Here is a 13,789-nt window from a genome sequence, read left to right as displayed (position 1 = left end):
GCAGCCACCAAGCTTTCTGCTTTTCTTCTGCTTTTCGTCCTGACTGCATCAAGAGGAAAAACAACATCCTGTTGGCCGTCCTGTACTTGCAATTCTAAAGCCTTCTACGACAGCTGGCAACTGCTTCACTGCTGCAGGAGCTTCCGCAGCTTCGCACTTTGAAACCACCTGCAGTGATTAAACTGCCATGTGGTTCACATTCACAGTTCTTGTATTCTCTTCCGGCCTCACTTGAAGGTTCTTCTGGGAGTTCTTCAAGAGGTTCTTCGAGTTCATCTTCCTCATCTGGGTCTTCATCCGGCTCTTTATCCAGCCGGGTTTCTTCACTGTTCAAAAGACCAGGAGGCAAGAAACCTTCCAAGCCTCCGGGACCCATTTACGTAACAAGGAAACCATCCCCCACGTCGAGGCGAACCCAACCGACTCGGAGGCCCGCGACATATCCCACGCAGCCGACCTATAGGCCGCCTCCAAGCGCTCCTTCTTATCCTGGCCAAGGGGGTTCATACCCTGGTCAACCAGGAAACAGGCCGCAGGTGCCAAGTGCACCCCCCATGGAGACAGGAAAGATTGTTCCCGGCCAGAGCAACCCAATGCAACAACCAGGGGGTGGCCATCACCCTCCAGGCTTCAAGCCGCTGCCACCAAGCGCCCCACCTGCCGAATCTGGGTACCCGGGTGGAAGTCCTTCGGCACCCGGCTACCCTCCGGGAGGCTACCCTGGTTCCGGTCAGTATCCCCGCCCTGGTCAACCAGGCTACCCCCCTAGCCAGTACCCGGGCTCCGGACAAGGTCAGCCTGGTTACCCTTCTGGTCAGTACCCAAGCCCAGGACATGGACAACCCGGATATCCCCCCGGACGCTATCCCACACCTGGCGCAGGCCAGCCTGGCTACCCTTACCCTCCCACTGGCCAGTATCCAGGACAAGGCAGACCGGGCTATCCCTCTGGCCAGTACCCGGGACAAGGTTATCCAGGCGGTCAGTATCCGGGTAATTACCCAGGCGGCCACTATCCAGGTGTCCAATACCCAGGCAGCGGAGGCGGCCACTACCCAGTCTATTATCCCTCTGCACCGAAGAAACCAAGTGGCTTGCTGGGACAGCTCTTGGGTAGCAGCGGGGGCCATGGAGGCATCGGAGGCATCGGAGGCCGGAAGAAAGGGCACGTGTTTGCGCCCACGCATCCGTTCTATGGCGGGGTTCCAGTCGCAACAGCGTACGGACTCCAGAATACACTCAAGAAGAAAGGCCTCAAACAGAATGATGTGGCCAAGGTCCTGGGAGCTGTGCTCCTCTACAAAGCACTCAGTCCGCGTAGAAGGCGTTGGAAGCCCCACTTTCCCGGAGGGTACTTTGGTTCGAGCTACTACTATGGCGGACCAGGCTACTACTACGGCTCTAACGGCCGGTACTATGGTTCTAACGGCCGCTACTACGGTTCTAACGGCCGCTACAACGCGACTACGTTCATCAACGAGACTGCGCTCACCAACGAGACTCTTAAGGAGATATTGGCAAACGGCATCTACATAGGTAACAAAAATGTGCCTCTTATTTTTACGTTTTAATTGCCAGTGGAAAAAGCTGGCTTCGGTGACCAGATCATTCAAATAATTATGAGTATTTTCCTCACGTCATATGTGCCGTCTGAATTGATGCGAAGCTGATATGTAGTTCTGGACCACACAAATATTGCGGAGCTAAACTTGTTGCGCTTTACCAAAACCTTTTTTGTAGAGAAATTGCCCTTAAAATTTGTGCAATAATTCATTTACACTCTATTTAAGCAGAAAATTGTATCCAGCAATCAATATTTCTGTGTGTGTCTCGAACAGGGTACCATGCCTCTTTTTTCCAAAATGCGTAATCGCAGTGTCAGTCTGACAGCAATGTGCAAGCGACATGCGGTACAGTAACAATGAGGAAATCGAAGATTTCTTGAGACAGTGTTGTTAAATGCGTTGTAAACTTTTGAGAGAGCACCTTCCCGTAGGAGTCACAAACGTCCTTCATAGGTCTACTGAATGCGCATAAAAAATGGTGGCGGCAATTCTTTGCAGCCCAGCGTACTCACAGTTCAGGGCACTCCTGCTATTTTTGTTTTGCGTGGAACTACATTTTTCAAGAGCAGGCTCATCATTCTGCGAACACGAAACTTCTACGAAATTAGCAGAGCTGGTGATTTACCTGAACTGAAACCTGTCGAGCAAAATAATAAAGCAGCGTGATTGCCATTGCAACCGACGAAATCGATTAGGCTGTGCTTTTAGAAATCATAAACCACGCTGTCACAGCATGTGTCACCGCTTGCTCTTGAGTGTGTTGCACGTTCGTGGCGTAGTTTTCTAACTAACCCCGTTACTAACCGTAACTAACCTGCACAATGCTTTACGTTTGTGATGGTAGTCAGAAAGCCCGGTTTGTTCATTTGGTTAGCAGCATGAAAAATCAGTCATTAATTTAAGTCGTGGTGCCATTGTTGTAAACATTGTTTTTCTGAAAAAAAAAAGACAGGAGGTGCATCAACCTCGTCTTCTAAGGAAAGCTTTATGTGAAAAATTATGCCGTGATGCATTGACGCAGTGAACTGAATGCGCCGCCTCCGCTCCTTCTGAAAAGAAAATTCTGCAGAAATTCATAGAATTATCTACTTATGCGTAACATTCTTGTGCCACCTGTCTTAAGTGCGAGTTTTTTACAGCCAATTTTTTTTTCGAAATCCTGTCCGACCATTTATCTTCAATTACGCTGCTACAAAGATTACAGACTGCATTTTACTAGCGAAAAATAGAAACGGACGAAGAAGAAGTACACAGGACACTCGCTAGGAGACTAGCGAGTGTCCTGTGTACTTCTTCTTCGTCCGTGTCTATTTTTCGCTAGTAAAATGCAGTCAGATAACCAACTAGCCCAACTTTATGCCTTAAAGATTACAGGTGATACTTTCGCGATGTCTTCATTGTTGGGGAAATGCAGGGCGTTACACGGTTCGTAATTTTCCGTAGTTATTTTATATTTTTTTACTTTTTAGCTTTTCAAGATATCGTTCGACCATTGATCTCTATTAACGCTGTCGCGGATAGCGACGCATGAAGGGAGCCCGACAGTCAGTCGCCGTTTCGCTGCCCTGATCAGGAACCCAACTGCCGTGAGCATGAGGAGCGAGCTAGGCCCGTACCCTCGTGCCCGTGCAGCCCTGCTTCTTTTACTCATTATCCTCAACACCCGCTATTATACGATTACAGGTGGATCTTCCGCGTAACCTGCAATATTGTTGAAATGGCATGCGATATACGTTTTGACATGTTCTGTATTTTTAATTATTTGGGATATTTTTTAGTTCTTCCAAATTTTGTCCTACCTATTATCTCCATTTAGGTTATTACAGCTGTTAAATTTAGAACTTTCGCGGTATCTGAATTATTGTGGAAATTCAGGGCGTTACACGGTTCGCCATTTTCCGTAATTATTCTATATTTTTTGTTTGTTAAGTTTTTCGGAATTTCGTAAGACAAATTATCTCCATTTTCGCTATATAACGATTACAGGTGGAAATTTCCCGAAATCTGCAATATTGTGGAAATGTCATGCGGTATACATTTTGACATTTTCCGTAATTTTCTAATATTTTATTATTTTGTAGTTTTTCAAAATTTCGCTCAACCAATGATCACCATTTACGTTATTCTAGCGAATACATTTTGAAATTTCGCGATATCTGCAGTATTGTGGAAATGCAGGGCGTTACACGTTTCGCCATTTTCCGTAATTTTTAAGTATTTTTCTTATTTTTTAGTTTTCGTGAAACCAGCTACCTCCATTTACGCCATTATAGCAATAACAGGTGTAGCTTCCGCGACATCTGCGTTGCTGTGGAAAGGCAGAGCGTTACACGGTCTTGGCTGTGGGGGTACTCGGCAAAGAATGCTACGCATTAAAAAACGCTGAATAATCCTCAGGAAACAAACAGTTAAGCAAGAGTGTGGCAATATAAAGCAAAAATCCATACGCCCAAAACTTCAAGGAATATAAGCTGCAGAGTTTTAGTATTCGGTATCATTTCATGGCACTGAGTGAATTGTCGGAGTGGCGCCAGTATAACCAGGTTTTTGTCGGATAGACTCACGGCTGATGGCGTATGTAGTGATGACGTCAAGCCTTCGTTAGAAACGAATGCTTGTCCCAAGCGTTCGCGCGCTGTCACGACTACTCCTGCGGCACTAAACCCTCTTTTTCGCGCCGGTGCTGACTGCCCCAGAGGAGTGCCGCTACAAGAAGGAGCCGTGGGAAGACTGCGACCCCGTGAGCAACACGCAGAAACGCAAGCTCCTTCTGAAGCGGGGTAGCGGAAAGTGCGAACCAACCAAGGAGCTCACGAGGAACTGCAAAAAAGGTCAGTGTCGGAAGGATGTTCGGTACGCCCTCCAGTCTGGCATGACAACACCGAAGGGGATTGAAAAGTTAATCTGTAGGCAATGCTAATGAAGTGACGGCAGTTTTTCTTGTGGGGGGGTCAAAGATTAAACCCCTGAAAGACCGAGTGTTGTCTAAGAAATCTAATGTGGTGCAGGGCTTCCCAGCCAAAAATGCCATGTGACTGCGCCTTCTATGATCCTTTTTCGACCGTTTTGCGCTCTGAAAAATTTGTAGGTACGCTGAATCCCCTTGCTGACCAGAAATCAGGCAGTGGCAGCAACAAAACTGCACACCAATCCACGCAAAAATATTTCATGCAGTTGTACCTCATTTCCTGTAGTAATTAAGTGATAAGTTCATTTGGGTGGATATGACATTTCATTTCAGCCCCTTTTTATCGAGGCTAGTACCACCAGGTTTCTTTTTTTTCAAGCCTGCGACTTGTACGTGCATTCAAAGGCTCATTCATTTTACGGTTGTCAAGGTCATAACCCCTCAAAGGTGGTCGTTTTCATTCGTTTTGTCAGCCCAGTATCCGATCAGCTGCGAGAATTAGGGCTTGTCTTATCGCCCTTCTGTCTCTCTTTGATTTCATGTCCCCTTCTTGATCTTTTTCCCCACCTCCCTCACGCATAAATTTGCCTTCTCCGTCTTTATCTACTACCACCATTTCCGCTTCCGGATTTTGTCATCTGCCTTCCTCTCTTGCTTTCCACCAGACTTTGGAAAATGTGTGAAAGGAAATTCAAAATGTAACGAACATGTGTAAATTACTTTCTATAAAACAGCTGAAATGGTTTTCATGGTGGTTTTTGTTCAGTTTATGGTACAACGGGAATTTCCAATGCATGCATGCTTATAAACGTACATACATACCCAATAAAAAGAGAATTTTGAACAAGGTAGTGGCCTGAGAGTGTTGGCAACGTTTTGGCAATAAGACTTCTCTTATTGCCGAAACGTTGGCAACAATTTGAGGCTGCTACCTTGTTCAAAGTGCTCTTTTATGTGCTTCTTGACATGTTCAAAGTTTCATTGCTTATATATATATATATATACGCACGTAAGTGCGTACATACATACATACATACATACATACATACATACATACATACATACATACATACATACATACATACATACATACATACATACATACATACATACATACATACATACATACATACATACATACATACATACATACATATATGCATGCATGCATGCATACGTACGTACGTACGTAAGTACGTATGCACACTGGCAGACCTAATTTTCATATGCCTGGCATACAGCACATTTCTTTTTAAAAGCGAATTTTTATTGACTTTATTTGGTTCGTATTTATATCACCTTTGTAAGCAATTTGTTTCGACACGTAAGCCAACAGAATTTGCGGTATGGTTTACAAGTAATGTACATAATGAACAAGAATGGGCCTTTCCGATGCACCACACTTCTGCCTTGCCTTTTACCCTCTGACGTATGATAACCTGGTTGTTTCTATAATGACATATGCCGAGAATAATGTTTTATTGTACAATTACTGCACATGGTATAAACTTTAGCATCGCATCAAATGCATACAAATTGTGCTATCCCTTGGTATGCACCTGCATAGACATGTCATACGGTAAACGTATACTAATGCAATTCACGTGGCCATCACATGGACGTTTTAGCTATTCGCGGATGACTCAAACGACGACTGTGTTGGCCACATTCTTCGCATGTAGCAGGTGCTTTAAAACCAAAACGCCTGCGTGTACACGACGAGGCCTTGGATTAAAGATCCTGAAGCTGTCGAAAATAATCCCGACGCATTCACAACGCCACGTCTCATAGCCCAGGTGTGCATATTTAATTTAAGGTGCAAATTTAAATTTAGTGCAAATTTAATGTCTCAATTGCAGCTTATCTTTAAACCTTTGCTGCGAATATCAGCCTACCGCAGAAAGTATGTCTTGGTGCATGTATCCTTAAGGGGGCCATGCAGACAAGTACAAGTTTGTTTTATTCGAAAGATTTGGGGTTTTATAGTGCCCCTAGCGCTTGTCTGGCAGAAAAACGGTGCTTTATTCAGTGAGAAATCAATTAATTTGAGCTAGAATTTTGATTCTCCCACCACATTTTGTTGGCACCTGCGATGACGTAACCAGGACAGATCTTCAAGCGGGCGTTAGGGCACTGTTTAGTCGGCAGCGGACTGCGGAACACCTTGTTTGCCGTCACTCCCCGTAGATGGCATCACCATACTGCGCAGGACCGCTGTCCGCCTTTGCTTTGTTTTTGACCGTATTTTGACTCGTTTATTTTTGTTACGGCAGGTAATAATCGTTTTGTGAAGCATGGGGTATAGTTGACGAACTGGGCCACGTGCGACTCCGTCGCTTACGCCCATCGACCAGTGTCGCGTGAGACAAGCCCAACGCGCCGCAATGGTGTGCAGCTGTAGCAAGCATATCGTGTGCCATCACATTGCACACGCATGGCCAACAACAGTACGCAGTGGTTTTTGTATGTTTACGTGTACTTTCGGAACTTCCATTGTTTACCCCGCCTTTACTACTGCTAAAAATGAATATGCATTACATTTAACCGAAAATAGCTCGTTCTGCAAACTTATAAGCCCTGCAAACTTCCGTTTGATTTTGCCGACCTCAGACAATTGCACAGCTCTGCATATTACGTCATAGCGTCTAGGGGCGGGAAATGAGCTAGTGAGTAGCATGGTCATGCCCCTTTTACAGCGGAACTGTTAGCCTCTTGTCGGACGGAAAATTTTGTGTTGTAAACAAAAAACCTAGCAGGACACAGCAGTTCTCGCCTAAGACACCGAGGGCATGCGTCAAGATGATCAGGCATGCAGCATAGAGCTCAGTATTCATGTAAAGGTTGGCCTTCATACGTCACTCATTCCTGTATTATGTCGCTGCAATGGAACATTTTGAAGTTGTCCAACTTTTCTTGCATGTTGCGCCGAACTAAACGTTCTCCGAGGCTTGAATTCAGATGAGCGAGTTAACAAAAGGTGTTTTTTAAAGCTTTATTTTGTCTTCGTGACTTTTTTGTGTCTTTGGTAAGGCTGCACCAAGCACATTTCTCGGCACGTACATTCCACTAGTGTATCGGGGAGTGAATTACAGAAAGAGCAACAGCGTTTTCCTTGTTCGTACATGCAATCTTCCAAATGTTGCCGTCGACCGAGCAGCTCCGGTAACATCCAGTTCTCTCCAGATGGCCTGTCTGGCTTCGAAAGAGTCGACGGGGGGTGTCGGGTGAGGACAGCAGACTGCTTGTCTCCTCTTCTACTCGGGTTACCCGCTTGTCGCTACAAGTTAACGACCAAACAGCGTCAGCAGCATCCCCTTTCCACGTGATGTCAACGTCTTTTATTGCTTGCTAAACACCAGCCTTTCACATCTTTTCGCAGGTGCAAAAACCCAGCCTGCTCAAATTAGTAATAATGTGTTCATAAATGATATTACGGTTATTGTATTATACTTAGTCCGTACATTGCAATTGTCTCTAAACATTCATAAACAAAGAGATATCCCGTTGTGCTATGGTGAGTGCTGTTCTCTAAACCCAATAATTAAAAGAAAAGTACAACAGGCGTTCGACCCTTTTTGTAGCACGAAATCATTTAGTGGCAAACTCAAAATTTTTGAATGCACGTTCATAAGAACATAATTAGTAGAGCACGCATAAAAGCCTCGGGTGGTACGTAACTCCCATGCGGCACTCAACTATAACACGGTCGCTTTCGACAAAACTTTACATTGCGGTATATACTGCAAAATGTTTCGATAATTAGAGGCGTTTTACAGCTTTCAGCCATCTAAACTGATTCTGCTGTTTTTTCGTACCCTCGACATCAAGTTTTTCTTCTGCGTGCCGAGCATAGACACCGTTCGGCAGAATTTAAACACCAGGTTGTGCATATATTTCCGCGGGCTACTTGTGTTGGGACTGCTTAGCGGAAAGTTTCCCATCATCCGGTTTGTTTAGGGGCTTCCATAATACCCCTGCAGGCAGCATTGAAGGATAATTGCTTTAAAGCGCTCGCCGCACTGTGTAAACTAAATCATGTTTTGATAACACGTTAAAAAGATTATCGTTTCCGCAGCTGCGCTTAACCTTTTATTTAGTTCTTACATACTGCCGGGGGTGGAACAAGAGGCTAATTGCTTTAAAGCCCTGGCTGTGCAGCATAAACAAGTGCCTGGTTTAACTTGTTATAAATAATATTATTTCGGCAGTCACACTTAACACTATGTTTCTTCAACTTTAATTGAAATTGTTGCAGTTAAACTTCTTTACCCTTTCTAGTTTTCTTCTAATAAAAATTCATGTAACGCTTTTTAAACTGGGATTAATCTATGAAACTTAAATTGTCGTCCCCGACAATTTCATACTGAACACTGAAGGCCAGCGGGGCCGGAATATCAGCGAAAATACGGCGAATAATATACTGTAATTCGCTTGAGGCGACGCCAAGAACAGATAAAGAATAACAAAACACTGCCAAAACATGTTCACATTCAAAATTCATGCTACAGAGTCAACCCAAAATGACATTTTCGTACAGCGGCAAATGAAACAGAGCAGACATACATGAAGCTCACTGCATGATTTGCAAGTTTACGTTATGTTGTCGCCTTGGTAACCCTTGCTGATGATGTACTGTTCTCACAGTTACATAAATTGTGGTAATATCTGGCGTTTAAAACTAATATTGTCAGTTTGTGCGTCATAGTTCTTATTTCTGCGTCCGAGTTTCGTTTAGCACTGTTTATGCACAGAACGGGCAGTCTTTCAATAATGCTGTCGTCTGCGCTTTGATAGCGAACTGATGCATGAAAGATAAGAGAATTGAAAACTTAAAACGTAATCAAATTTCACAAACCTGTCTAGGCTTTGTACCTTACGCTTTACCTGACCACCTATACAATAATGCAAATAAGCTAAGTGCTTTGTGCAGTTTATTATTTCATCTAGTGAATTTTTGACACTGTCATTTTTTACCCACTGATACGACAAATGTTACCTAAGTAACATGTTTGTCGTATCAGTGGGCAAAGGTAAAGCCACGATAAAGGTAAAGCTACGATAAATGTATACTTCTAGATATTATCTGTTCTCGTCCGCCCACATCGTGTCTTTGCCTGATGTTATATAACTATGACTTCATTCTGTTTCTGTCGCTTTTCCTCTCAATGCTGCCTTTCAAAGTACCAGCCTCAAGTAAGTCTGTCCCTAATCAGTTTTCTTCTGTCGTCGCTCGATTTGAGAGAAAATTTATTCAGAATTTTGTAATAGCAGTGCATCTTTAACGTTACAGCAAAGTTACGGTAAATTTAGACATGTTATCATGTATTCTGTCCTTGCGTGCCTAAGTCCTTGCGTGTCAGTTTTTACCTGCCTATTATCGTGGTTCTGCACAGAAAGGTCTACGAAGCATTTCTGCAAACTCATTGCAAAAGACCAGAGCTCACTTAAGGTGCATTTTGACACTTATATTCGATACAAGTCTGCCAGGCTCCATAGAAATAGAATGTCAGACATGAATTTAGACTTAGCTGATGTTCACGTTGCATTGTAGGAAAGTTCTGCAGAGGGAAGGTACACAACTCTAAATACAGGAATCCTTCAAACGCAGTACAAGAACTTTGTCACTATTTCTTACGGGGCTCCAGATATGGTTTACTTCCTGGTTGGGTCACATTAATGATGTAGAATGCCTTGTATAAAAATTTATTTACACCCTAATAATGGCGACAGCATCACCACGACTGCCCTGCGCTGTACCGATGGGACATTTCCGATATCGCCTTGACTGGGTTCCTCATGTTTAAGGAGGATGCCAATTGATCTTGTACGACAACTTTGCGAAGACATTTTTCAAGAATGTTGCTTCGTAAGAAAATAAGAAAATACAAACATTATTGCCTAGTTTTGCGGAGGCTTAACCAATTTAAATATTTTTAAGATGGGACGTTATTCACTAAACACAATAACCTGGCTGAAATTTAGACACTGAAAAATAGACTGCTCCTAAACAGAGCTCCTAAACTGCTCCTAAACAAAACAAGGAAGTTGTGCTCCACAAAGTGAGGGGTGAATAACTAACAGCTGTATTGAAGTTAAAGGGGTCGTGAAGAAATTAAAAAAAATTGTGTTGTGTGGGTACTTAGAACTGTGGAACTTAGAGAAGCAAACTATGCATAACCCTTTCGTTGCATCATATCGACAAATAGGAAAAAAATGCACTTACGGTTTCACCGAGACTTTTTTCCTCAAGTCATGAAGTGACGTCATGTAAAGGAGCCAATTACAGCTCAATTTTGTCCGCACAACATGTCGGCATAGAGCGGGCTCGCAAAGGGTCATATAAAGCTACAATGACGGGGCCATGATGGAACTCGCCTGGCAACTGGACGGGAGATGGTAGATATATGCTACGACTGATCAACATGGTAGAACTCTCAGTCAACAACGCGGGCGAGTGGCGCAGGCCGAAGTAACGGTGTTTAAAGAAAACTGGGTATTTGTAAACTGTTTACACTGTTTCGTAAAAGGCTAAACTGTCGTTCTGCTAAGTGGCATTCTTGCTCAAGCTTGCCGACGTCTGTCTCATACAGCTTGGAATATAAGTTACGCTAAACTGAACTTTATGACCTGACGAGTTAACTGGCCGAAAGCTTAAAATGGGATTTACTACAACAACACGTCTATCCATGTATCTTCGAGTAGTCGGAAATTAAAACCAACTCGTCATTTACCATTCAAGCGCAAAAATAACTAGCGAGAAGCGGTGATACACCGCGTCACCGAGTCCCACCATCCCGTAATTCGATTGCTTTCCTCCAAAACAACGTTAACGTTGTTTCAGTAATTGGATGTGCTCCCCTGTGTCTTACTGCAGAAGCGTTCAACAGTGACTTGGCAGTTAAAGCGAAGGGTTGATTAAAATTTATCAAAATAAACTGTAGTGCTGGGCTACAAATATGGAGAGGCATTCGTGGTAGTTTTCTCTGCAGCATTCTGTTTACGTCTGTAAAGTGTCTGACTCAATGCAGGCCGGCGCGGCGGCCGCAAGTTCAAATTGTGCGCGGGGCACTGTTTTGTTTTCGTTGTTGTTGCTGCTTGAGCGATACAAGAGAGGTAAGATCACGAAGAGAATTCGTTAAAACAACGTCAACTTCAGCAGGGAAACTTGATACAAACCGAGTGAGTGAGAGCTCGGTAGATCTCAGTTCTGCAACAACCGTTGCGAAAAATCTGAAGCGCTCACGCCGATGGTCACGTCGGTGTAAAACTATTTATGGCAACGAATAAAGGACGCAATACTTTAAAGTATCGGGTTTGCAGATTTACAAAACATTATACACAAATAGTGTTTGCCTCTCGAATGTCTTTAACGGTAAGTCACTTCTACTTTCGCTGCCTACGGACAATGCGCGCATGGTCGCCTACGATGCGTCTCAAAACGAGCAATTCAAAGGCGTCTCCTAAATTTTGGACGCAATGAGTGTAAAATATTTAAGATGTGTGTTCCTAAAAGGTTTGTCAAGCAGATGAAACTAAGCAAAGACGAATTGATTTTCTCTTCACGACCCCTTTAATATTACTACATGTCTCATGTGCGAGTTACCTGCCTAGGATTTGCCCAATGCAGCATTACAATCGCTGCGCCGCACGTCCTAAGAAATTGCGATACGTTTCGTCTAAGCCTGCTCCAACAAGCACACCGGCCTGCTCTAATGATATCTAGTTATTCGTGTCCCACCCTTTCAGAAGGAAGAAGAAATTAGTATCCCCACAAATAATAGTTTATGTGTAATGGAATGTTAAGTGAATGTATTCTGCCAACATTTCTGGCATTTGTTACTTCAAATAATCTGACAGGAGTTAATAAACATAACTATAAATAGAACCATATAGGTTTTGTGAATCTGTAGTTGGGCGGTTAATTCTGCATAGCAGCTAAATTGGGTTGGGCTGCGTACAACCACGTCAAGAGCATTTCATATTTAAATTAAGCGAAACCAGCATCGTTTACACTGTCGCAAAATCTGCTAGAAACCTGTCTATCTTGGCAGTATTCGCTAGTCATTGGCAATTCACTTGTAGAAGTTTACAACAAAGTTGGGCTTCAGAAGCGCTGGTGACATGATTTAAATTGCAGCTGTGTTCAGCTTGACTGACGCATAGTTAAACCACACCCACCCGACACTCCACATTTCACAGAGGTAGGTGTGCTTCCGTGATCGTGGTTGCATGCGCATTGACTTGCACATACACGTCACCTCGTTTGTGCATTTCTGCCATGGCAGCGGCTGGAGCTCACTATGGCCCAGGAAATAAAAAAAAAATAACTATGGGTGAATATTTGGATTCAGGCTGCGGAGTCCCCCTTCGCAGATCCATTCTCTTTGTGTTACCGATAAACGTGAAAACCTGGGCGTGTAGGTACATGATCGATGAAATGAACGGCGCAAAAATACAAACAAACACAGACAGGCAAGGACAGAGTGGACGACCGTTTGTTGAATTCGCTGAAGTCGCAGCTTACCAATGCCTTTAAGGTGCGGGAAAGTGCATTTAGGCGAAACTGGGAGATATGTCAACGGTAGGTTGTACGAGCACGCGAACAATGCAAAAATTGTTGTTGATCCCTCTTTCACAGGGATTGGTAAAAAACTAAAGTGAAAGGTTCATTTACAGGAGAAGTTGAATCTTAAAGGAACCTCCTTCATGTGCGATGGGTTTGCGAGCCTGACCCCGCCAGATGAAGTGACGCCGACACGCAAAAACGACAAAAAATTAGCCCCATCTTCCCGAAGGGAACGCTGAGTATGCGGGGCATCGCGGGGTTCACCTACATTTCCCCCCAATTGGACTACGAACACAACGGTTGATTCCATCACACTTCATCGGAAGAACGGAGTGAAGTGGAGTCAACCGCAGCAAGCGCTGAACTGAACGCGCGCAGCGCGCTACCCGATTTACATTCAAGGTTGAAGGAGAGTGGACGAGAGGAGGAGAGATGCGCATGCGCCGAGCATGCGCCGCGAAAGCAGAAGCGAGAACGCGGGAGAAGCGAAAGCGAGTGCACGCAGCTGGTACGAGAGAAGAAGTGGCGCGAGTATCGCGCAGCTGTGGGAGAGAGGGAAGGAGGAGCGTTGCGCATGCGCAGTGTGAGTGCGGACGCCGACGCGGGACATGCCCAGACTATAAGATGCGCCGCATCTAAAAACTGGTTTATTCCGGGCCAACAAAACCAAAAAATGACATGCAAAGAAACAGCAGCTTGAAACACAACGGCCATGGGAACAACGCCAACGCGGAGGGTGCCTCAATTCAC

At 44.3% G+C, this 13,789-nt stretch overlaps 1 protein-coding gene and 1 long non-coding RNA gene across 4 annotated transcripts in view; one reads left to right on the top strand and one right to left on the bottom strand.

Moving 5' to 3' along the window:
* Positions 1-13,789, top strand: part of LOC144141168 (uncharacterized) — a 77,950-nt gene that overhangs the window by 46,741 nt on the left and 17,420 nt on the right. The window contains exons 3-5 of one of the 3 annotated variants that reach the window (XM_077672721.1): positions 238-1,536; positions 4,262-4,396; positions 9,655-9,666. In XM_077672721.1, coding sequence (XP_077528847.1) covers positions 238-1,536; positions 4,262-4,396; positions 9,655-9,666 — 1,446 coding nt within the window. Of the gene's footprint in view, positions 1-237; positions 1,537-4,261; positions 4,397-9,652; positions 9,667-13,789 lie in introns of all 3 variants that reach the window. The other 2 variants (XM_077672724.1, XM_077672722.1) reach the window with 2 other exon arrangements.
* Positions 7,440-13,789, bottom strand: part of LOC144141169 (uncharacterized) — a 29,244-nt gene continuing 22,894 nt past the window's right edge. The window contains exon 3 of the long non-coding RNA XR_013316455.1: positions 7,440-7,750. This is a non-coding gene — a long non-coding RNA (uncharacterized LOC144141169). The remainder of the gene's footprint in view (positions 7,751-13,789) is intronic.

The sequence above is a fragment of the Haemaphysalis longicornis genome, unplaced genomic scaffold, assembly GCF_048455015.1.
Source record: "Haemaphysalis longicornis isolate Haplotype H1 unplaced genomic scaffold, Haemaphysalis longicornis Haplotype H1 scaffold_6, whole genome shotgun sequence".
NCBI classification, from domain to species: Eukaryota; Metazoa; Arthropoda; class Arachnida; order Ixodida; family Ixodidae; genus Haemaphysalis; species Haemaphysalis longicornis.
This window is presented reverse-complemented; position numbering and strand designations above follow the sequence as displayed.